The sequence below is a fragment of the Maylandia zebra genome, linkage group LG18, assembly GCF_041146795.1.
Source record: "Maylandia zebra isolate NMK-2024a linkage group LG18, Mzebra_GT3a, whole genome shotgun sequence".
In the NCBI taxonomy this organism is placed as follows: Eukaryota; Metazoa; Chordata; class Actinopteri; order Cichliformes; family Cichlidae; genus Maylandia; species Maylandia zebra.
In genome coordinates, this window is record NC_135184.1 from 33,053,169 (window position 1) to 33,078,454 (window position 25,286).

A 25,286-nucleotide genomic window follows, 5' to 3' on the forward strand; every position below is an offset into this window, starting at 1 on the left:
TAATGCTAATCAGCTGCTCCTGTTTGTAAACCCGCTTGTTCCCATGATTACGCATCATAACTCATCATCATTATTCATCTATGTATTACTTTTATGTATTAGTCATCTATTTGTTGTAATCATCTATTCTTGCAGTTGTTTATTACACAAAATAAATTATATTATCACACTTCTGGCCACATAGCGCTGATATTCACTGCACATGCCCATATTAACGTTTTCCAGCCAGGTGTTTTCCTTTTCCCATTCTTCCCTTTCTCTGAACAAACATTGCTGCTCTAATGCTGGGCTTACACTGTGCGGTTTTAGGCCCATTTTGAGCCGATTTTTGAGTCGTGCGACCGATTTGGTGATCGGACCGATTTTGGCCTTCATCGTGCGTCGTGTAGTATACGTGGGGTAACGAGAAGTGATTAACACCTCGAGCAGCTCCCGATCATCAATCGCTCGTGAGGTTCTCACCACAGCCGCTCACACTGCTCGCGCGCAAACACGTAAACGTTGGTGTAAAAGACGGCGCAGCACGGCTGTGCAGCGTGTGATCTGGACACAAGCGATGGAGGCACAACTTGTAGAACTTTGGAAAGCTCATCCGAGCCTTTTCGATGTGGCATCACAAAATGATCACGACCACAACAACCGTGAAAATAGTTGGATTTACACTGCTGCTCAATCACAGCTGCCTGATCATGTTTTTCATTAGCAATTTAGCAAAGTTGATGGTGGTGGTGTGTGTCTGTGTGAGTGAAAGACAGAGAGAGCGACAGATTTTCTGTTATAACCTTCATTTTATGGAGGCACAGTGTGAGCACTCAGGTCGCATCAGAGCATCGGGCCGTATAGTGTGAGACCTGCATCGTGACCTACCAACGTCTAACCCCTGCGAGTCAATCGTACAGTTTGAGCAGGAGCTGAATAACGTGACTGAAAAAATCGCACAGTGTCTGCCCAGCTTTAGGTGACTGTCGTCCGAGACTTGCACCGCAGTGTCGGCGTTTGTTTCCCTGTTGGCCATGCTTCTTGTTGTGGTCATCTGTTGTCTTCCGGTATTTTCTCTGTAAGCGACCTTTCCTCGACCAATGAGATAAGCGGTAATCTGAATTGTCATACTCGAATTGTCGTAAGTGTGCTGTCAGCTCATTGGTCACAAAGCAGGAGAGGGGCTGGGAATTATGTTTTCAAACAAAGTGTTAATTCCATTAACATTTATAGACTACTTTTGATTCTCACTGTATTACGGGACAAAGTGCGTCCCTTATTAGCTCAATACGGGACGTGTACTTTTGTTTCTAAATACAGGACGATTCCGTATTTTAAGGGACGGTTGGCAACCCCACCTTAAACTATGTTAAAACTGAAAACTTTCCAACACTTTCCTACGAATAAATGTTATAGTCTTTATGGATTCTTCCCTCCCTTCAAAACAACTCTGAGTGAGGTGATTTATTTATTTTTTTTGCAACTCCTTGAGTTAGCTTGTGTTAGCTAATGTTAGCTAAATGATGCTATGTTGTCCAGAACGGGCTAACGCTAGCCTACACATTGTCTTTGCATTTAACTGCTCTCTGGAAAAAACATCTCATCTTTGGTACCGTAGCTGTGTTTTTTGCCCAACATGCGCTGCAAGCAATTTCTTTTGCACTGCACTTACATTTGGCCTGAGCATCTATTCCCACAACAATCCGCACAAGTTGTCTGACGTGATCTGTGCATAACAACAGTTACAGCTTGAACAGAAAACAGCTCTAAATAAAACCAAAACTGTGCTTCGTACACTTTTCGGTGCAAGCGCTAATTTGTTCCACTGTTATTACAAACACATTTATAGGGTCTCCATTATATCAGCTCTTTCAAAAGCTCAGCACACTGTTGTTTCGACTCTCAAAGGTGGGCAGATGTGCCGCTCACAGTTTCCAAAGCGCTGTCTCTGATTGCAAAGCGGTTGTTTGTGTGAATTAGAGTTACGGGAGAAAGTCAGTCAAACTGACTGGGAAGCCAAGTGCTTTTAACCTCTGTGACATCACCGGGGCCATTTAGTAACTCGCAACCATGGAGGGCCCCAAATTTCCGCCCAAACTACGTATAAGTACCCATAATGTAAAACTGTAGCTTAATGTTTTATAAACAGAGCCATGTGTCTGAAATAAAACCTACTTATAAACAGCAGTCTGTGTTACACGCTTTCGCTTTGGCAGGTGAAACTGATTAGCAAAGGCTCCCTTAATTCTGTGTTTCTCCCTCTGTCTGTGGGCTCCCCCGCCCTAAATGAAAGGTTGGTTTTAATAGGGACCATGCTGGAAAGAGTTGATGTAATTGAGGGAGTTGCTTCTGAAGTGTTCCATTAAAATACACTTACATTAACAGCCTCCCAATTTAGTTAAAGGGAGGGGTGATTAATGTTAATAAAGGCACCTCAGAGCTGGAAAAGTGGCAGAGAAGTGCATTTGAGGTGAGAGCTGGCAACAGCGGAAGGAAGTATAAACATGTTTTGTTTAGCCAAGTCATCAAATGAACATTAGACTTTCCTATGTATCTACTTTAGAGTGAGGAAAGACCTGAGCTGTATGCTGTCTATTGTTACCAGGCGAGCGTGCAGGCAGCGAGGTTAATGGCCTCGCAGCTCCGCCGCCGTGTGTCTGAGTGTGCTGACAAGCTTCCCTGTGGCGTCAAGCAGTTTGTTTCTCTGACGTTATTTGACCGTTGGGGAAAACAAATGCAGCAGATAAATGGCCGCACCTATGCCAGGACAAAAATACTACTGATATCATTTTTAAGAAACCAAAATAACCGTCATGCATATTTCTGGCTTTTCAGGCATCCTGTGTTGATGTTGGCCCGATGCTGCAAAAACATCTCAGATCATGAGGATCATTGTCATTCAGCTGAACCGGGAAAACATTTTTCTAATCTAGACTAGACTCATTATGGACATATTAGGATAAAGATTGTATTTCTGTTTAATTCCAGACAGAATTTTTAATCTGTGGCTTACTGCATATTTTTCTAAGCAGATGACTGTAGAAATAAAAAAGCTACAAAAAAAACAACCTAAACTAAACATTAGGGTTGGGGCAGAGCTGCTACTACTGCTTTGATGAAACTGTCTCTTTGTTCTGATTGTTCTCCTTGCATTTCGTTTGCTTTTTACAGAAAAGTAAACTTGGAAGTCACAAAATCCAGAAAAAAGCAGCTGTTTACATGTTCTAGTAACTGCACCTGCATACTTTCTATTAAGTAGTGCTTCAGTATTACTGTATAGGGGAAACAGCACTCGCCCCAATGGAACTTGAAGTCCTATTGAAAACAACGTGTTCCTTTTGTAAACATCGGTTCCCAGTGGAGTCAAAAAGAGGACTAAAGCACCATATGCTTTTGGGTAGGCCTGCCTTGTAATTAGGAAGTCAATACCGTACAAGAGTGCAGTTTGGTTTCCAGTGTTGGGTAAGTTACTTTAAAATAGTAACTCAGTTACATTACTAGTTACTTCTCTCAAAAGTAACTCAGTTACTTCAAGTTACTCGTTACTTTCGAAGTAACTAGTTACTAGGGAAAGTAACTTTGGTTTTACCCAGAATTCTCTTATTAATGTGTTGCTTCCCTAACTGGATACCCAGCAAGGATGCCAGTCTTCTAGCTTGCTTACATGTTAGCACTATCCAGCCACAAGTACACTGTGCCACCTAATGGCCTGAACCTAAAATAGTTAAAATGGCAGTGTAGTAGTTCGAGTGCAAGTCAATGATGAAATGAATGAAACTAAATTAGAAATTAACAAAGTTTGTTTTATGTGTCACTTTTTTATCTGTGTGTTTTAATCTATTTCTAATGTTTCAACCCTCTACAAATGCAAACTCATCATTCTCGGGTTGTTACAGCAGTGTCTAATCATTGTACGTAGTATCACTAGGAAGAAGCAGTGGATCACAAAACACAACATACAGTGTGTTGAAACTTTTGAAAGATATTTATTTTTGCCATTTAAATGGACAGAAAGTATGCTTTTAGCAGTGCCAACATTAAACTGTACCTCAGACAATTTAGGACCTGTAGGTATCAAAGTAGGTATCAAAGTGCAAAAACATGTAGTGCAAAAAATGATTTAACATAAACACGGTGAGGTTTGTCCATTCTTTGTAAAGTTAACTGAACTTAACTTTGTAAACTTAACTGCTGAATTCCACCAACTGGAGACCTCATGTTCAGTAATAAAAGTATTTTCAGAGAAAGAGAAGAGAAATAAAATTAATTACAAGTATGTTCAGCCCCACAAACAGAAATAAAATAAATAATAACTATTTTCAGCTTCATAAACAGTCAAACCAAAATAATATTGCCTCCATACAGGCCATGTAGATAAATAAAATATAAAGGTATTTTAAGTGCTTCAGAAGCCCAAGTTTCACTTGGAAATAACCCTACTTTACCTTGTAGAGCACCACTGAAGGCAACACATCATCATCATATGAGCACTACTCAACTTTGGTTTCCATCAAACCAACGATTGTACCTCAAGAGGAGAAGCTTCTCAAACTTATGATCAGACAACTTGTTCCTCTTTGGAGTGAGAATCAGGTTTCCCAGGCTGAAAAGCCTTTCAACTGGGGCACTTGAAGGAGTAGCTGCATTAAGTTTAAGAGAGAGTTTCTTTATCATTGGGAAATGATTCAGAGAGTCTAACCCTGTTGCTCCTGATTTGAGGTACTCGGCTACCTCACCTTCAGCAGTGGCACATATGTCCTCATTCTCTTCAAAGGAGAAGAACTCATCCTCTTTGCTAGAACCCGCGTGCTGTGTTGTGTTGGTGGCGCTGGTACCTGGTTGTAGCTGATCTTGCTCAGGGAGAAGTTTTCGACACTCTACCAGCAGACGTGCCTTTGCGAGGTCCTTCCGCGCCTGGTCATGTAGCCAACGAAGCTTAAATTTTGGTAGTGTCACAGCAGCCAGCAAAGCATCTTCACTTCCAAGGACATGTGCAAACCTTGTTTTGACTGCCTGTAATAACGACATAGTAAAAGTGCAAAAAACATTTTTGCATGAGAAAGTATGCATTGTTTCAACATTAAATTAATTAAATATTAACAGCATGCTGTAGTTTTATATAGAATGTATTTTAATTTGTAAATAGTGTGTATTTTACTACGTTGTATTTATTTTATTTATTTATTGGGGTTAAGTATCTGTAACTGTAACAGCATTCACTTGCATGTGAACAGCACAGCACAATATAAAAAGCAATTGAGTAAAACATTTCATTAAAGATAAACACAAATGAAAATATCATCTCTTACCTGGACAACTGTATCTGGTAGCCCAACAAGAATTTGCAGACCATTTTTTATAGCCAGAGTCTTGGTCATTAGCGATTCCAGTGTGGGTAGGAGTGTGCCATAAAAACAATGGTCTTCTCCTTGAAGAATGTCCAGTGCCACAGTAAGTGGTTTCATGACTGCACAGTACTCTCTGATACACTGATGCTCCCTCTCATTGAAACATTTCAACCGTAATGTGGTTGAGATTGTGTGCAGCTCCACCACAGGTATCTTTGAAATTCTCTCCAGAGCATAATAGAACGAGTTCCACCTTGTTGTGCAAGGTACTAGTAGCTTCTTTGCAATAATGTCGTCCACAATCTCAGCAGCCACTGTGGAACGACTGGCCTTGTTCCACAGCCCTGCACATTTTGTGGTGGCACTTCTGTAGATGGTTTTTGTTGCAGCTTCAGACAATAGCCACTTCTCCACATCAGTGCAAGAGATAAGATTCATTGTGTGCGATGCACATCTCTGATGTGGCGGTAAAGAAATTGCATCATCAGCATCATCAGCAGCATTCTGCAGCACATCCCCAATTGAAACAAAAGTCACCTCATCCTCCTCAGATTCAGAGTCATCTGACTCAGGTGCTGGCTGGTACACTTTAAAAGCCTTGACAAAATTGGAGCCATTATCCGTTACAGTTGATGTGATTTTAAACGATAGGCCATGAGATGAGTTAATGTTGTCCAGCTCAGATGCAATACTGTCATACGTATGTCGACCCATAAATCGCCTGCATGCCAGCGCTGCTTTCTCACGTTTCATGTTTTGTGCATTTATCCAATGCGCGGTCACACCAAGAAAACTTTTATTATGCACAGTCCAAATGTCTGCTGTTGTGGAGATGTATTCTACCATGTCAAGTGTATTTTTGAGCTCTGACTCCATGTTGGCATATTCTTGGTCTAGGAAACTGGAAAATATCTTTCTGGATGGTGCCTTCCCAGCTCTCCCTCGCACAGGTATATGACTAATCAGTTGTCTGAAAGCATGGGACTCAACCGTTGAGATGGGTTTCATGTCTTCCACAACATACCTGGCAATCAGCCTGTGTAGCTGGGGCTGGGTGATGGACTGTGCAGCAGGCTGTCCGAAATCAAGCTTTCGTTGTTTTGCTGGAATAGCATCAACGGAGCTAGAGTCACCGACGTTGCCTTCAGGTTCTTTTTCAACTAAGTTGGTAGATGCATGCTGTTTCTGAAGATGTTTCATCAGATTAGAATTGCTAGTCTTTGATGTCGAAAGAGTTTTAGAACCTCCACAGAGAGTACAGTTCACGACAATATTCCTGTCTTTTTCCAACACAAAGGAGAAATAATGTGAATATTTCCAGGAGAGAAAACAAATGCCTGGACCATCTTCGACTGCCGCCATGATTGTAGCTTACATCACAGTGTCACGTGCCCTTTTTACGTCCAGCACGGAAACTGCAGTCGTGGTGCTTTCCTTTGTACTCGGGACTCAGAAATTCGGGACTGCAGATGAGCTGCATATGTGTAGTAGTAATTTGTTTTTGTAGAGAGCTAGCAAAACAAGCGTTTTCGAGGGCGTCGCCATATTGGAATCCAGACTTCTCCAACGAGGCTAACCAGAACACCGTTTACTCGAGTGTCACATTATTCCCAGGCTCGTGTTCCGATTTCCGAGGTAAGTTAAACGCAACACACGAAGTAACGAGTAACGACCCTATCTAAATCTCAGTAACGAGTAACGCGTTCCTGATTTTGGCATAATAACTAGTTACCGTGCTCGTTACCACAATAATAACGTAGTTACTGTAACGCGTTACTTAATAACGCGTTAGTCCCAACACTGTTGGTTTCACAGTCAGATTTATCTCTCGCTCATCACGTTAGGTTTCAAAACATCAAGACGGCAACTGCAAAAATGCTGCTGGGCTTCAACGTTGGACTTTACTAACCAATTAGTGGCATCGCTGTGGCTACATTCAGCTCTTGGTGCCACATTTGATGGAAATGAAAATAGTAATCAATAGTCAAAGTGAAAAAATGATGCAGCAGCCTAGTCAATTTTGCTGAAATTTCATTACAGCAATTCAAAATGGTAATCAGTTAGCCTGACAATACTGGGGCATGCTTCTAATTAGACGGTGGATGGTGTCCCGAGGGATCTCCTACCAGATGTTGACCAGGGCATCACAGACCTCTTTGACAGTCCGAGGTGCAGCCTGGTGGCATCGGATAGACTAAACCATAATGTGCCAGTGGTACGAGCGTGGGAGCCAGTCAGTGGTATCAATTCCTTCTTCCTGGGAACTGCCTGAATACTTACCATATGAAGCCAGGCATTGTTGTGCTCCAGGAGGAACCCAGGACCCACTGCACCAGTGTAGGGTTTGACAGAAGATCCTGGTACCTAATGGCAGTCATGGTGTCGTTGTCTAGCCTGTAGAGGTCTGTGTGTCCCTCCATGGATTTACCTCCTCCAGACTACGCCGGGCAAGGAGCTCAGGGCCCACTAAAGGACATCAGGCGCTCAGGCCACCCTCAAGAAGTCTGTTTCTGATTGTTTGGTCAGACACATTCACACCAGTGTCCTGCTAGAGGTCATTTTGTAGCTCTGGCAGTGCTCATCCTCTTCCTCATTGCACAAAGGAGCAGATACCAGTCCCGCTGATGAGTTAAAGACTTTAGAGTAGAGTACCCTAGAGTAACTGCCTGTCTCCTGGAATCTCCCCCATGGTCTTGAGACTGTGCTGGGAAAAACATAAAACCTGTTGGCAATGGCATGTGTTGGACTACCTGGACAAATTGCGATCTGTGCAACCTCTGCAGGGTCCAAGTATCGCCTCATGCTACCAGTAGTGGCGTTGCCCCTAACCAAATGCAAAACTAGCAAAAATTCAGTCAGAATAGACGGGGAGGAAAAAAATGTCAGCAAGCCTCCACCTCTAAAAGCTTTCATTTTGGGGCTGTCTCATTGTTGCCGCTCTAGTGCACCTGTTGTTAATTATAATAACATTAAAGCAGCTGAAACTGATACTTGAACTGGATACACTCTAAAGCGACAACATCAATATCCCAGAAAAGTGTTCCTTCTATTTATTTATTTGTTTTTTGAGCACCTATGTGCCTGCCTCATAGAATGGCATTGTATTGCTTATATTCTAACTAATATTGGGACGTTTTACAGTAAAAAAGCTGTAAAATGCCAGAATAATTGGCATAGCTAACACTGTATGCATTGACCTGGTACTTGGTAAGAAATTGGTAGGAGGCATTTCTCATAAACATCCATGAAATTAGTCCTTGCTGTCCTAAACCCTTGTTGTAAGTCTCTTTAGTTGTGGTTTGTTCTTAAATCAGCAGTTTTGTGGTACTTGAGAGACAATATAGCTCTCCCATCCAAACACCTCAGGTCTGTTGTGCTGCTGAGAGTAAACAGCAGGGTGGACACAAACTCACACACACCCAGACCACAAATGCATACCCACGCACATTTTCATCTTCCCAGATCAGTTCGACTTGTTATGAAGAGAATTCCCCAGTTTCCCTGTCACAAACAATGAGGACAGAATAAACGAGATTTTCATTAGCTAGTCAAAATACAGATAACAAGAGCCCCGCTCAGGCTCTGACTCAATGTAAACTCGTATCAGCCAAGTAAGCAATATCTGGAAACAAATGAATGAACAAATGTGGCTTTATCTTTCTTGTGGCGGCAGATATTCAGATCTGCTGTTTTTAGAAACGTATCGGATCTCACTGACGAGAACCTTTGGCATTCTCCACGGGACATTTGTGTTGCCTTTTTCATGCAACATTGCGTGATGCTTTAACTCAAACCATAAACTCACCGAAAGACTGTCTCTCCAAGGCTCGACAATTCTCCTCCCAAGGGCCAGACCTTGTCATCGCCGGGGGAGCACCCGTCACGTTAGGAACGCCGCCTGGCTATTGACTTCGAAACGCTAGATGTTTTGGCTTGGCTGAAAAGAAAGGAATCCTCGATCCTTCCGTCCCGACCGTGTCCTTGGTTGGACTCGGTGCCCTTTGATGAACTGAAAAATATTTGATCCTTTTTGTTGAGTTTCTTTCTGTTTTTCCTTGACAGTCTCTCTAATCAGAGCGCTTGCGATAATAAGTATTGTTATAGTTGGAATTTCTCTCAGGAAATCATAATCATAATCACCGCAGACTGTTTACTTTGCTCGCTGACTTTTTATAGTTGAGACAAGGATGAAAATACACACACACTTGAAGCAGAAGTGCCTTTTTGCTGTTTGTCTGCTGGTGATTTATTGGTTTCTGTGATACTGAAGAATGAACAGAAATATATAAATATTTACACACTCTGGTATAGACTTTTAATAGAAAATTGCATTATCAGTATCAGTGCACATTGTTATGAGTTTGCTTACCAATTACATGAACCTTATCAGCAGCATCAGAGGCAACCCAGGGGGCCATTGACTGGTTCCTCTGCAGTTAGAGTATTTTTAGCAGTTTGTGCGTTTTCACCTTTTTTTCCCATTTGTAGCCTGCTCACATTGTAATACGTGATACTGTAATTAATAAAAAATAGACCATTATGTTCCCTAAATGTATAATGTATACTGATGTTGTTCAGTATTAAAGATAAAAAGCTCTGACAGATCAGTGAGAAAGCATTTTTGTTCCACGTGTACATTAGATTTTAAATGTGACGCGTTACTTCACTGACTTCGTTTATTAAATTATAGTTGCAATTATATCCTGTTACAAAGGCTCTTCTGTTACCTTCAGGCCAGCCAAAGAGAAAGGAGAAAAAACATTCAACTAATGCACTTGCTACAATCAGCTGTTTTCAGAGTTTTGAAGTGGTCTACAGCTTTTGGGTAGAGATGATATGGACAGGGCTTTTATTTTTGTTGCACAAAAGAACAAGAATAAAGCGGGACTGAAGCAGTGCAGGATCATCTAGACAGAGAATGGAACAACAGGTAGCCACCATCCAAAGAAGAGCTTTCAGTGTCTTTTAAGAAGCCCGGAGATGATTTCCTGAAGACTACTTCAAGAAACGTCCGAAGAGAGTTCAGACTGTGTTGAAGGATAAACGTGGTCATATGAAATATTAACTTAGATTAGAATTGTGTAAACTCAAGATGCTCTATTTCCACATATGTTTGCAAATGCTTTCATAAATCGCTAATTCCCATTTTACAAGAAATCTTTATAGAAATGAGGGGTTGCAACACTTTTTCAAGTTTGCTGCTTGATAGTTAGATATCATTTAAAGCCTAAATTTATGAGAATTGACTTTAAAAAGTATGAATTAGCCCCAAAAAGGTCAAAAACCTTATCTGACCTAAATTTGGTCTTCGCAGTCTTTTGCAAGTCCAGTTGACGTCACGCAGGGCTGCTACTATTAGATGACTCACTGGACCATTCTGTACCTGTGGCTCTATGATGTTTGCTGGATTTCCCTCTGTGTCAGATCAGTGATTCATGAACATGGCTTTATTTATTTATTTATTTTATTTTATTGTGGAAGAAGTTGCAGGGAGGCATTTCTGGAAAGTGGGGCCAATTCTAAGGAAAGATGGTGTTGGTGTCAATAACCTCTTTTGTTTTTGTGTTTTGTGGGTTTTTTATGCACTGTGTGTGTGTGTGTGTGTGTGTGTGTGTGTGTGTGTGTGTGTGTGTGTGTGTGTGTGTGTGTATACCAGCACCCAAAGGCACACAGTTGCAGCATAGTTCAGGTCTTTTGTGCTGAATGTTTTCCTTTAAACGCATCAGGATGGATAACCGCTGTGTTGACAGTCAGACTGTGGGGCAAGACTCTTCATCGCAAAACTGCTGAAAAGTGCTGGGCTTAAGCCGGAGAGCGAGCTCTCATCACCAGCATCTATCCCACAGAAAAGAAAAGTCAGGTCAGTTTGAAAGTTTGAGGCTTGTGATGAAAAAGCACAATGTGTATGGACATTACAGGACTCCCAGGGAGCAATTAAGCTCTGGCTAATTCTATTAAAAAAGGTGATCTTTGGGACAGATTTTAAAATTTTTCGTTATTTCTACTATGCCCTTTGACGCCCTTCAACCCCAATCCCAGTACTGGTTTTTAGTCCCATCCGCCTCACCCTTTTCACAATAAAAGACTTACAAATATTAGGCCAGTGGCTAATTCGTGTATGTCTGTATGCCTGCTTGGATATGCACGGTCAAAACCACACAAATGTTTGGGGTTTGCATCGGTTTTTTGCAGCTCTCACGTTGTATTGTGGAAACCATTTTCCATCCCTATAGATGCACAAGAGTTTATGGTGACAGCCGTTGCTATTTGGAACCTGTGGAATGTTCCTCAGCTTTCCTGAAAAATGAAAGCACAACAAACCACATTTATGAATATTGAAATAAATATCCCCTATTTCCCCAGACCACTGACATGTGTGTCAAAATATTGGGAATATAAAGAGGTTTCAGAAAAACTTTATGAATGGCAGTCTAACTGCGGACTACCAGCACAACACAGAGCTGCCTGTCTACTGAGAGGCAGTGCAACAAGGCTGGCATCATTAAAGTAACAATTTCTCTGCAGCTGCAGACAACATCACTAAGGCTGTCCACATTAGGCTTTAAAGACAGTCCAGCAGTGTATACAAAGTACAAGTGCAACATGTTGCTTCTCATGTATCTTTACATGTGAAGTGATTTGCAAAATCTGCCAAAAATAACACAGACACTGATGGTGTCTTGCCCGTTTGAAGGGAGCTGTGGTGTAAAGAGAGCACTGCTTTTCCAGAAATAACATGAACACACACACACTAGGAAATAGGGTGATGAGCTGTATGTTTACAGAACAGCAGTTAATGCGGTGTTGGCATGAGATGGGAGATGAAATGCAGCAGAATCCACAGGCCACCGCATCGGTATTATTGCAGCGTGCGAGTCCATTCAAAACAGCAGTGAACTGCAGCTTAACAGCAAAATCAAACGGTGAAAAAAAGGACTTGTGGGTTATCATTTGAATGGGAGTTTGACAAGTGGATATTAGCTTGCCGCAGAGACTGGAGGAAAAAAGTCACAAATAAAAAAACATTTTTCTTGTTTGCTCCTAATGGTTGGTTTTATTCAAAGTTGAAATCCAGATCAGACTACAAATTCTATCCAAACTGAGCATCGTATAAAACCAAATGTTCTAGGTACCCCAGGAAACGGGCACGTGGAGGTTTACCAGGCTGAAGCCCAAAGCAGAATCTCATTGCTGAAGAACGGGCAGGGTTCAGAGGTCATGTGATCAAGGCCTTCGCCTTCTGCCATGATCACGTTTAACAACAACAACAACATCAATCTTGTCATTGAAGAGACTTTCATTGTTTGACTATAATATTATAGACTAATATTTGTGGAAAATAAATAAAAAATTGCAAAATAGGCAAATTAGTTATTGTCAGGCAATCATTAATGTTCTCTCAGGTCTTGGTAATCAGGGAACAAAGAACATGATCATTAAAAATGACACAACAACAGCTACCTTTGTTTTGATAAGACTTTTCTAAGGCTTCGTTACCAACTATGAACACTTTTTACAACATAAAAAGCATTAAAAACTTCAAGATAAAGCATTAAAAACTGAGCATTACCTGTACAAATGAAAGCACCATTAGGCTACATGCACTTATTGGTGCATGGGTCAGTAGGTAGCAGTGTGTGGCACACCTCAGCCACATCTAGATGTTTTCACGAAGGGTAAAGAAAAGCGTTGTTCATCACGTTAGTAGAAAGTAGGAAATTTGACCCAGATGGCAGTTAACTTTTGTTTACATGGGACCTTTGATTTACTGCAAATAGATACGTTTATCTTTAAAGTGAGACCAGGTAACTTCTCGAAGAACAAAGAGCACATTCTTCCTCTCACTAATGAAACGCTGAAACCACGAACACATCATTAATCTTTTCAGGACTTTCACTGCCTTAATTGGTCTGGTGGAACCAGCTCATGCTAGCTAATGTTAGCGAACTTTAGAACTGTACAACAGTGGCACTAACATAACATCCATCCATCCATCTTCATCCGCTTTATCCGGGGCCGGGTCGCGGGGGCAGCAGCCTAAGCAAAGGCAACTAACATAACAAAGTGTGCTTTTTTTGCTTGATGATTCCTGTCATGTTTCCTTTGGTCCTACACGCCACCTCTGCCGATTTCTTAGATACCACAAAAATTGAATAATTTAATCCAACTTAATCAACTTTGCACAAAAGTAATTTGCACTGAAACATCTGCATTGACCACTGCACCTCTAGACAGAAACCACCCCTACTGCTCATTCCGTTGCTCCTTGGACTCTAGCATGAACTCGTGTATAAATTGTCAGTGCTCAAACTGTCTGTCTGTGTCACTCTTGTACTGTGTATTTATATTATTCATATGGTTATTTTATTACATAGTTTCTTAAAATATGCTAGCATATATGCACTTTTACGGAGCTGCTTTTTAATCTTGTTATACCGTGTATAATGATAATAAAGGCTTTTATTATGCTTTCACTCTGCCTCCAGCAAAGGCCTGGGCTGAACCAGGGTCTGTGTGCAGCCCGAGTCCACCATATCCTGGTGTATACCCCCTTAGCACCTTAGTGGCACGCTGTACGTCCCTCTGAGACTGATGGAGGGTATTGAAGGGCCAGCACCACAGAGCACCTGTCCCACTGGGCACTTTCACCTCCAGCACTCCTGCCCTGACACTGGTGTGGCTCCCAGTGAGTAAGGAGCAGTGTCCATGGGCACTGGGAAAACAACACACTACTCACAACCAAATTACTCAATGCTGGTGGGTGCTGCTCTGCAGCAGCAGGCCATGGTGGTCATGGGGCCCAGAGCTGCATTTGAGTAGTAGGGACCGGTCGACTTACCACTGCCAGTTACGGCTGCCTCCCAGACTCTTTTGGCCAATAGGTGATCCTCTGACCGCATCACAGTGATGTCCAGGCCGGCCGGCCGGCAGCAGCAGGCCCACTCTGTGATGTCTCCTGGAGGTCCCTCCACAAACTGCTCGAGAACAATCATATCCAGCAGCCGAGGCTCTCCCTTTGGCGTCACCTAGCCGCCACATTGTGCTGGCGTCTGGCGTAGGCGAAGGGCCAATCCCCCGGCACAATCTTATCTCCCCAGAAATTATGGCACGGGTCTTCACGGGGTGAGCCCCAGCCGATCCACCTGGGCCTCCCCACACAGCAAAGGGAGTTGCCACAGAGACGACTCCTCAGCAGGCCACTGCTACACCACGCCCTAGGGGTCATCTCCTTCCATCCAGTGGAGCGTCCTGCAGCTGATCGAGTTGTTGTTGCTGCACCACCGCCTGCTCCCAATACAGGGTGGCCAACTGTGCCACCATTTTCACCAGTTCCACTATTGTCTGTGTTGGTCATGGGTCCACTCTCCCACTGCTGTGTTTCGGCACCACTGGAACAAAAGGACCCAAAGCACACAGCATTGCAGGTCCAGTGATCTTTATTTCCAGTGTTTTCGTGCTTTTCTAGGAGCAGCTTTCCAGCTGCCTTCTTCACTCCACACCACACACCACTCCTGTCAGATCCTGGCAACCTACTGAAACAGGGAAGCCATGATCAGGTGATGAAGAGCAGCTGTGTGGGTCAGCCTCCCCTGACACCACACCCTGAATCCACTGCTCCACCCGTCCCCTGCAGCTGAGCCACAAACCACACCCTGTCACAGCTTGCAAATCAACATTAGACTGGACATAACAGCAGTGACAGAAGCAAGGAAGAGAGAAAGCATCATGAGCAGTTTTTCTGCTATGTCAACAGTGTCTGGCTGATGGCTCATGTCGATTCATCCTTAATTTTTTAACTTGGCAACAAAGGTTTCCTGAGATTCTTTTCAGTGGTGAAGTCTTATAGGCACATATCCAGCTTAACTTTTTCTTCTTGCACTCCATACTAGAGCAGCTTTATATGATCCACAATGCAAAATAATCCTTATTTATTTCACCTTACTTCTGACTGGTTGTCTCTTTGTACACTCTCTAAGTGTGCTTGTTCATCACACTGACTGCAGCTCTCATGTGTCAGCAGTTCAGTTCAATTTTCAACTCAGCTTTATTTATATAGCACCAAATCACAACAGTAATCACCTCAAGGTACTTTATGTTGTAAGGTAAAGCCCCTGCAATAATAGTATAGTTCACTAGTGTAATGCACTGTGGCTCTGGTGATGCTGTGGCTCCGATACGTCCAGCAGACTTGTGATTTGGTATAATGGGACCGTCTGCCATGGAAGTGGTTCCTTGGCTAAAGAATGAGCAGAAACTGTGCGTGGAATGAACAAAATCTTCTCTCGCTGCCATTTTCTGACCTTAGACAAACACTTGACAAGGTTTCACTTCAGCAGCCAAATGGGCTGATCAGGCTTAATGGTTATTTATTGCACTGTGTCCCAATGAGATGTATTTATGTGAACTCTGCGCATCATGTTACTTGTGAAGATGATTATTCAGCTGGCCTGGTTTGGTCAAAGGACAAGATCGAGCATTTCATAGTCTCTCCTCGGTCTCTTGACGGTATTAGAGCAGTCCATCAACTGCATTTCTTCAACAGGACCGGTGCTTTAGTTACCCCTTATTTCTTCATTCATTCATTTTTCCACAGTTTTACCATCATCGGTTCAGACCTTCAGAAGCCGCTGTGTGCTTTGGGTCAGATCTGGAATGTGTCGGTAACAGTGCACCTTACCCTGTGTGCTGCTTCAGACAGGAAGCAGGAGTGGATGACTTTGGTTTTAGGTTCTGTGATACAGTGATGTCACTCTACAATAACAGCAAAGCCACACTGTGATTTATGGACTGCAGACAGTCAAATGCATCTCATGGCGATTGAACATCAACACTAAGGTTCCACTTCCCTTCAGCTCCTTGGCAGCAAGCTGTTCCCACAATTCTGGTTGCTGACTATCTTCTTGACTTTGTAAAAAACCCTTGAAAACGACCAAAGACTGGGCCGCCTCGAGCGCTGGTTGAATGCTGCTGCAGTAATCTGTTGAAAACAATTTCAGGCAGTATCAATCAGCCCCAATATTAAAATCAGTAACAGGTGAAGAAAATAACTCTAATTTCATTACAAGCACTGCTCTGCTGGGAAACCTTGGCTCTTGGCATACATGCGGATGTTGCTTTGACACAAACTGCCTCCCTAAAAATTGTTGCGAAACCAAGAACATGCCTCTCCCCATAGTAACGATTCTCCCCAAAGGGAGAACGATGACCTGTGCAAAACCATCCATGTTAGTCTCAAAAACCATGACAAGACCCCAGTATGTTGGTTCAGTCCTGAAACTCCCCAAATCCAAATCTGACTGAGCATCTGCAGGATCTGCTGAACGAGTCTGGTCCGTTGAGACCTTTCCCCCAAGATGCAGAATCCGGTGCACCATAGGACACCTTAACCCTGGACAGTATTAGGCAGGTGTCTAACAGTCTTGTGCCCGACCTCTGTAATTATAGGTTGGTTTTCCTCACCTGTGTCGGAAAACCAACCTATAAGGGGCGATCGTGGCTCAAGAGTTGGGAGTTTGCCTTGTAGTCGGAAGGTTGCCGGTTCGAGCCCCGGCTTGGACAGTCTCGGTCGTTGTGTCCTTGGGCGAGACACTTCACCCGTTGCCTACTGGTGGTGGTCAGAGGGCCCGGTGGCGCCAGTGTCCGGCAGCCTCGCCTCTGTCAGTGCGCCCCAGGGTGGCTGTGGCTACAATGTAGCTGCCATCACCAGTGTGTGAATGTGTGTGTGAATGGGTGGATGACTGGATATGTAAAGCGCTTTGGGGTCCTTAGGGACTAGAAAAGCGCTATATAAATACAGGCCATGTCCTTTGTAGACTTGGAGATGTCTTCAAACATCACTGAGTGAGAGTAGTGTATGCTTATTTATTTTTAATGTGACTGACTGACTGCATTCCTACACAGTTCATTACCAGTTGACAAATACAAATATCTCAAATAAAGTCTAAACTTTCATTTAGTTGAAAATACAGCTGCTCGTATTATTTCCAGAACTGGATCCACTGAACATATAACACCTGTTCTTAAACAGCTTCCAGTTCACCTCCGTGTCAATTTCAAGATCCTGCTTCTCACTTTCAAAGCGCTTCATAACCTCGCTTCTCCATATTTACCTGATCTTCTCCATACATACTCACCCCATCGTACACTCCGCTCTTCTTCAGCTTCCCTCTTGTCTGTTCCACCTGCTCGCCTGACTACCACGGGACTCAGAGCCTTTAGTAGCTCCGCCCCGAGACTTTGGATGCACTTCCACCAGATCTCTGGACCACAAACTCTCTCACCACTTTTAAATCACGTCTCAAAACCCATCTATTCAGAATTGCATACAGCTGATCTGTCTGTATTAGTCCATTTTTACCTGCCTCAGCTTTTATACTTTTATGCTTGTGTGGTTTTGTTTTGTTTGTTTGTTTGTTTTTTACTTTATGTCTAAATTTTATTTTGCCATGTTTATTAGATTTTATTGCTGCTATTTAGGGCTGGGTATCGTCACTGATTTCTAGAATCGATTCAATTCCGATTCACAAGGTCCCAAATCGATTCGATCCACGATTCGATTTAATTCGATTCGATTCGATTTAAATCTGGGAAATTTTGACAGTCAGAGATATAATTCAGATCAGGACATTTACATATTTTTGTATCTATAAAAAGGAAGCTGACACTCTCAAGACTTTATCCAAGGTGTGAGCATCACAGCAGAGGCCTTTGTGTCAAAGTAGCTGAAGATAAAACACAGAAAAACATGTAGGTGATTTTCCTGGCCTGGGATTTTATAAAAATATTCTGCAGTACATCAAAAACGAAAGAAAACCATTAATTAATGAACATTACCTCTGACGTTACAGCGGTTTTATTAGACACACGGCTAAGCATTTTGCATTTTGAATAATTTTAAAAAGTTTCAACTTGTTCAGTATTGAACAGCAGAAATGAGGTTTTCTTTTCGGAAGAATGTAAAAGGGGAAAAAACAGCGGCCGACAGCGCTGTAAGCAACAGTAGACTTGTGTAACAAGCAAGCGAATAATGAAGAAAGCGAAACTGTTCGAGAGAGAGGGGGGGGGGGGGAGAGGGGGAGGGAGAGAGCTGCGCATCCCAATGGAAGCAAAACAGTAAAAGAGTGAATTCATGACGATGTTTATGTGAATCTTCTTTTGCTGCTGGTTCGGTCAATATTGTTTGGAGAGAGATCAAACTAACAGCTTTAGAATCAGCGCATAAAGGGCGTGAACACAAAGCGCGGACCCGGATCAGCGAGCTGTCGGCTTTCAGCCCCGACTGTGAGAAAGGCGACATCTAACTGATTCTGATCCGCAGGTCGCGCTGTGTGTTTAAGTCTATGTGCAGAATCCCTGTACCTGCTCTCATTTACTGTTTGGTGGTTCTTGAAATTTTGTGAGATGTCACCAGAGATTCTGGCATTTCGGACAAAATAAATTTATATTAAAAAATCGATTCAGGATTTTAATGAATCGATTTTACGTTATCCAAGCCAGAATCGATTTTAATCGATGAATCGATTATAAAAACCCACCCTTACTGCTATTGTTCTTGTTTTATCGTAAGGTGACCTTGAGGGTATTAAAGGCGCCTATAAATAAAATGTATTATTATTATTATTGTAAAATAAATATTCATATACAGTGTATTTTATCTGATTTTCTTTCCAGCCCTACCATTTTGGAGTAAAGCTTTTAGCATTTTAAAGGCTAGCATGCTACCACCACTTAGTGCTACAAGCCCTCATAAAACTTCCTAAATCAGCTAACATTTCTGATTTTCTGATCTGACCATCAGTTTAGGAATCATCATTCATCTGTTTGTCGTTCTAAATATGCCAGTAAGAAGCTCCGTAAGTTCAACAATACTTGGTTCATTTATAATTTTGCTGATTTTTGTTTTTTTGAGGTGGAAAATGAAAAAAACGATATTAAAAACCGACTAACTGGATTGCAGTCTTGTGGCTCCATGTTTTTAGTGATGCATCCGTCACATGCAGGCTACTGACATATGTCAAGTATATACTTTTTGTGTCCATGTTTTAAAATCATCCACAACCACACTTTAATCCTTTATCGTCTTTGTCCCAACAGGAAGGCTGGCCTCATCCTCTCGCAGCTTGATGAGCTCTCCCCATGGTGTAAGGGTCTCCTTCAAGAGCCAAAGATCGGTCTTCGCAGGATGTCCCTCAAGTTCCTGTCCTGTCGTTACACAGACACCAAAGTCTTTGGGCTTAACTGGTCAGACATGGGCCAGGATGTACAAAAGGCATGTGATGAGCAGACGCTCACTGTCATGTATAACGACTACGGCGAGCCCAGGGAGCTCTGAAGGTTTCAGATTTGATTTAGACGACAACAGTTTACTATTGCAAATTGCAGTATTTGTATTTGTTGTCTCAAATGCTCCACATTATTTGAAAAAGCCATTAACTTTTTTAACTTAAATGGCTCCTGAACTAAACATATTTCATGTATTACGGTATCCAGTGGTCTCTAAAGTCAGCTCTAAAAATCAGCTAAGAAAAAGGTCCTAAATGAATCCACGTCTCTTTGCTGTCCTTTGTTAGACCTGAAAGACTTTAAGTTAGTGAACATAATGCAGTCGTTGATGCTTTCACCAGAAGCATCTTTCTTCTTGAAGTTGATCAGTTCTCACTGGTCATTCTTCACTGCATATAAGACTATGTTGTAATAAGTATTTTCTTTACTATACATTGTGATCTTATGGCCTGAAGCATCATTTTAGGTGAAGCGAATAATTTAGCATCAACACAAGCTTTATATTCAAATCAAGGCCGGTGTGTTTAACTTAGTGGGCATCAAAATCCACACAACTCCAGCTCCAACTAACCCCACAGTTATCCAGATTGAATCATTTGAGTGTAGGATGTCAGGCGATGGTGTAAATGATACTTACTTGTGTTTTGTTTGATCATGGCTCATAGATATGGAATTATGAAAGACGATTTGTTTTTTGATCATTTCAAATCTGTGAAACAGAAGGAAAGTGATTTTTTTCTCTTTAAAGCATTAATTTGATCCACAGAGTCACCTAGAAAGAAAAAAAGTGGTTTCATTCTGATTGGACATTTTCAGATTTAAACAGCTGCTTTGTGCCTACTTAAATCCAAAAGTACCCAAATCTTTAAATGTTTTGGGAAAACACAGGAAAGTTGTCCGCCAACCATCGGTGGCTGCAGGAAGCCTAGATGCAATTACTTGATTCTTGGACCTGATTTGTGATCTGGAGTCAACTTCATATGAAGTTTACATATAAAGTTGGCTTAAAAGAGTCTGTCCAGTTCACTGTAGCCTCACCTTCACTGGCACATTCCAGCAACGGTTATAAATGAATATTTTTCTGCTTCAGTTTTTAGTGGTTTTCATCCAAATGTATTATGAATGAATGCAGCACCTGCAGCAGGTGAACAGTTGTGCTAGACATCAAGTATCTGATGACGTGAATAGTTCTGGTATTGGCTGCTTAGCCGCGTGTAGTTCCTTATTCATCGGGGGCATTCTGCTTTTAGCTGCTACTCCTCCATGTATGTATTTTGGATGAAGTCAGCTTCACAGTATGTAGTTACAGACCTTTTGTCTGTTTTCTCATCTTTCCAACATGCCGAAGAGTTCAAGACATGCAATATACTTCAGGATGTGTCGTACATGATACTGGGAAAAGGCAGTACCTTATAAAGTTCTGTTTCTATAACAAAGGAAAGATTGCATGTAGGCAAATAGAGATTTACTAGAAAAGCAAAACTTAGAAAGGTTAATTGTGTAGATAATAGTCGGAATTATTTTAGTAGTATAGACATTCAAGAGAAAGCCCTGTACATAACATTCAAAGTTTTAGTGATATAACCTGCTCATTGTAGCGTTATTTGCATTTAAGCTGTAGTACAGAAGGTGTAACAAGCATCAAAAACACATGATTTAAAATCTGTACAAATCCAATAAAAACTGTCAAAACTATCCTTCTTCATTGTTTTCAAGTTTGAATGTGATTTAATCCAGTGAATACTTTCAAAATGATCATTCTGTACTTAAGCTGTAGTTTAACAGCAGTTTAATCATCTTAATTTTACGTGCGCTAATCTGGTGTGTTTCTTGCCAGCTTATTCTTATTTTATTTGAATTGACTCATGTTATTATAATATGGTATTTTGGTTTGTATTGTATTAACTGCTGCTAGTAAGTTATAAATTAATAGTTTATTAAACTTTAGCAAATAGTTCTTTTACTGTTAACGGGCAAAACGAATACTTAAATACTTATTCTGTGCTGATTTTGTGCTTCTGGTGACTTTCCATATTTGTAGCTAATCACCTAATTGTGAGGGTGAATGAATAGCGTCTAGTTACAAGTTACAAATGCCAACTCTCACATTAATGTTTTATTATTACTCACTACTTTAATGATAACCCAGACGGCTAATATTAGTCATTGATAAAAGTTAACCAGCTAACATTAACAGGTGGTCCAGATTGAACATTTATGATAATTCATTAATAATTTAATGTTTCAAAACAACAGTTTTATTGACGAAATCTTTAAAAGCAACGCTGTATGAAGTTCTGTCCTAACTGCTCTGTTAGTATCAGTACTGCTGTGAATGACTTCATCTGATAGTCATTTTTAGTATCAGCCAACATCTTTTTTTTTTTTTTAGAATTTTGTTATCAAAAGGTATCATTAAGTGTCAGTTCTAGTGAAATATCTAATAACTTACTAATGTTGTAACAGATCATATATATTAGATTTAACACAGATCAGATATAATAAGATGACACACGTTGTGTCAGAATGCACTCTAGTTTTGATTTGATATCATGACATTGTTAACAGGAAAAAGCTACTAGCTACAGTTTTATCCTCTATTAATTTGCCATTTATTAATTACAGTTATTTTTAGGTGTTACTGTTACTTTAACTGTAGTGGCCAAGTCAAAGGTTGATGTCAAAGAAAAAAGATATAAACAAGCAGGTGATTTTTAACAGTTCTCGTATGTGAATACTAAAATGAGCGCTTGTAGATTTTTGTATAGGCAGCAAATTATTTCAGAAATGCTTCACGTTAGAGCACAGTACGGTGTTTGACTTCTGTATATAAATGTACACCAATTGGTATTTTACATTTACATGTGCTTTACTAGATCCAATGATGTACTGTAATATCTGCTGTGTATCTCAGTCTCTGCACATTAACACACTGATGCCTGTTGTAAAATGACGAGCATACGGTTCTTAATCTTCTGTGATCTGTAGATGATACCTGGAATTCAGCTGAACTTTTGCGCTGAGCTAAACTGAAAACGAAATAACCAACAAAATAAAAAAAAGATATGGGGACCCATTTGAGCATTTCAGAAACATGAAACAACCATCTACTATCTGCATGCTATATTGTATGTGGCATCATAAAGTCGACTTTTTCACTTTGATCTTTGCTACTTCTGAGAACAATAAAAGAATATACTACAAAAAGTGGCTGTGTAGATATTTTTCAGAGCTTACTAAAGAGATTTTGCATGTGCACACTGATTGAAATTCATATAATTACTTGCAAGTTGTTCTCAGCAAGTGCTCACAAACTATTATATAAACTGTTGGAGCTACTTAACTATTCAGAGTTTTTGGAGCCACATTTGGACAAGAGGGTGAAATGGCAATTTATCAGCTAAAGCTAGCAAGCTAGGCTATCTAGCAGCATTACAGCACTGTACATGTGCATTGCAGAGAGAACTAGCTAATTATCAACAGACTAATAAAATCCTGGAATTCCACTCACCAAACCGAAAACATGCCTCTTACACAGGCAGAACCATACAACAAGAAATATAAATGCTACAATAGCATAAACACAATGAAGGTGTCCAGTTGAATACTTGGATTAGTGAAAGTGAAGCTGCCTGTGTTGTTTGTCAATCAATTAGGATGAGTTATAAAAAAAATCTCTTTATGCTGTTACGAAGTATGAAATTATCCATAGAGCCCAACACTGCTGTTGAACCAGGCTGTAAATATGCTTCCCAGTGGTGTAAAGTTGGGTGGGGAGCCAACCTTAAGTAGAAGGACTTAAGTAGTAGAACTGTAATTTAAATTTTTCATGTACTATGTTATGTTTGTTAGCTTAGCTGAATAGCACTAAAGGTTTCTATTTGTGGTCAGAGCATCTCATCAATACAACATGTAATTGACAGAATACAAGTCCACAGTTGTAAGGGTCAATATAAAGTTGCCATTTATTTCATAGAATATAAAGTACAGTTTTGTAAAATATGACAAACAAACATGATTATACTTACTATAGATCCAATATAGTACTGGGGTAGTTTATTATTTCTAGATAATGGACACCAAAAGCTGTCTGACGTAAACACATGCAAGCAGATGTCTGTGCTGAGTGGATGATGTGACCAGGTTTCCCAAAGAAGTCTCCCTCTTTTTGCTTTTCAGTATTCATCTTCATGTGCCGATATGTTTCAGTGAGCCCTTGAGCCAGTAATATTTGATGCTGCTGATGTTGTATTTATATAAGTAAACATTCTCTTTTGGGGTTCTTCTTTTTTTGGGAAGCCCTATGCACACATTGTAACCTACTGATACACGTTTGTAGTAGAAATATTACTGACCTGTGTGGCTAATAGGTGATCTAATACATGTGTTAGGTGATCCAAATATATTAGTCTATATATGTTAGTCTTTACATACATGTATCCACTTAAATTCCTAACGACTACAAGGATCCGAAGCCCGTTCAGGTACAATGACAGCATTTGGGCGGATTCCATGAGGAAACAGGAGACTTTGCCTCGGCATTTTTTAAATACAGTCACTGTAATTGTGTTTTTCCCTCGGTAGCTCTTCCTGTGAGGACTGTGCCTGTACTGGACAGTTTCAGGCACATCCAGTTGTTTTAGTTGTTCACTTCCCCGAGACTAATCATGTCCAGAACAGTACTCGAGTCCATTTACAAAAGTGATTTGATCCAATTATCATGGTTTGAATTTCAGAGGGGACGATAAACTGTTCAGCCAGGCTCTAATGTTGAAAACAGAATTATCTTCACAAATCCAATAGTGAAGATAACCTTTAACTTCTTAACAGGGAGAGAAAACATATTCATGTGTGGAGGTTGTTTTGCTGGACTGGACACAGGAATTCGAGTTTCAAACCACCATGACTCATATTTAATGCAGCTTTAACAGTAAAATGTCCTTTTATTGTACAACGTCCGACTTCAATCACAATCGCTGCGTTATAAAATCTTAAAAATGGGATATTCTGTGTTTGTTGTGGTGGATATTCTGTGGTTTGACTCCATTTAACTAAAGTTCAACTTATATCATCCCTCCATCTTATTGTGTCCCTCCTCCCTCCAAGTGCTTGGCTTTGCTCTTGTTCTCTTCTGCATCCGGATCCCGGCAAGTGCATTCATCCTGAGTGCAGTCAGCTCCAAATTGAATGACCTGTCAGTAAATAAACACAGCATTCAGTGCGTGGCTTCCCAAAACTGCTATATATCTTTCAGTCTGTGGCTGAAACACACGACATGTGACTTCTCAGTTTGTGTTGTGCGCATTCCAGTTCTTAAAAGATGACTAAATCAAGAAAGCAAACATCCGGTGAGTTTGGTTTTCTCATCAAAGCCCGGTCCTTGCTTAGCTTTAATTCAATCTAAACCTATTCCACTGTAAGTGAAACAAAAAGCATAGAAACGAATTCTGAAAAAGCAGTGGGATAGGAAGAACTGTTACATCAGAACTTTGAGTGAAAGCAGAGTTATTGAGAAGGCCTCTCGGTAGGGTTGTTACATTTCAACTGTAGCAACGAGCACAACTGTGAATGGCAAAAACAGACAATAAAGTATAAATTAGCTTGAACTGACCTAGCAGCATTGTGTTTGTGCTGAAAGCTAAGCACCCCTTAGTACTTGCTGCATTTCTTCACAGT

At 41.1% G+C, this 25,286-nt stretch overlaps 2 protein-coding genes across 9 annotated transcripts in view; one reads left to right on the forward strand and one right to left on the reverse strand.

Annotated features, from left to right (window-relative positions):
* astn1 (astrotactin 1) overlaps positions 1 to 22,817 on the forward strand; it is a 494,478-nt gene extending 471,661 nt beyond the window's left edge. For all 8 annotated transcript variants that reach the window (XM_024806023.2, XM_024806024.2, XM_024806026.2 and 5 more), the window contains one exon: positions 19,422 to 22,817. In XM_024806023.2, the coding sequence (XP_024661791.1) occupies positions 19,422 to 19,659 (238 nt within the window). In that variant the 3' untranslated portion in view covers positions 19,660 to 22,817. The remainder of the gene's footprint in view (positions 1 to 19,421) is intronic.
* A 731-nt stretch (positions 22,818 to 23,548) lies between these two features.
* pappa2 (pappalysin 2) overlaps positions 23,549 to 25,286 on the reverse strand; it is a 92,050-nt gene continuing 90,312 nt past the window's right edge. Inside the window, exon 27 of the mRNA XM_004565080.6 lies at positions 23,549 to 24,802. Within this exon, the coding sequence (XP_004565137.3) occupies positions 24,692 to 24,802 (111 nt within the window). The 3' untranslated portion in view covers positions 23,549 to 24,691. The remainder of the gene's footprint in view (positions 24,803 to 25,286) is intronic.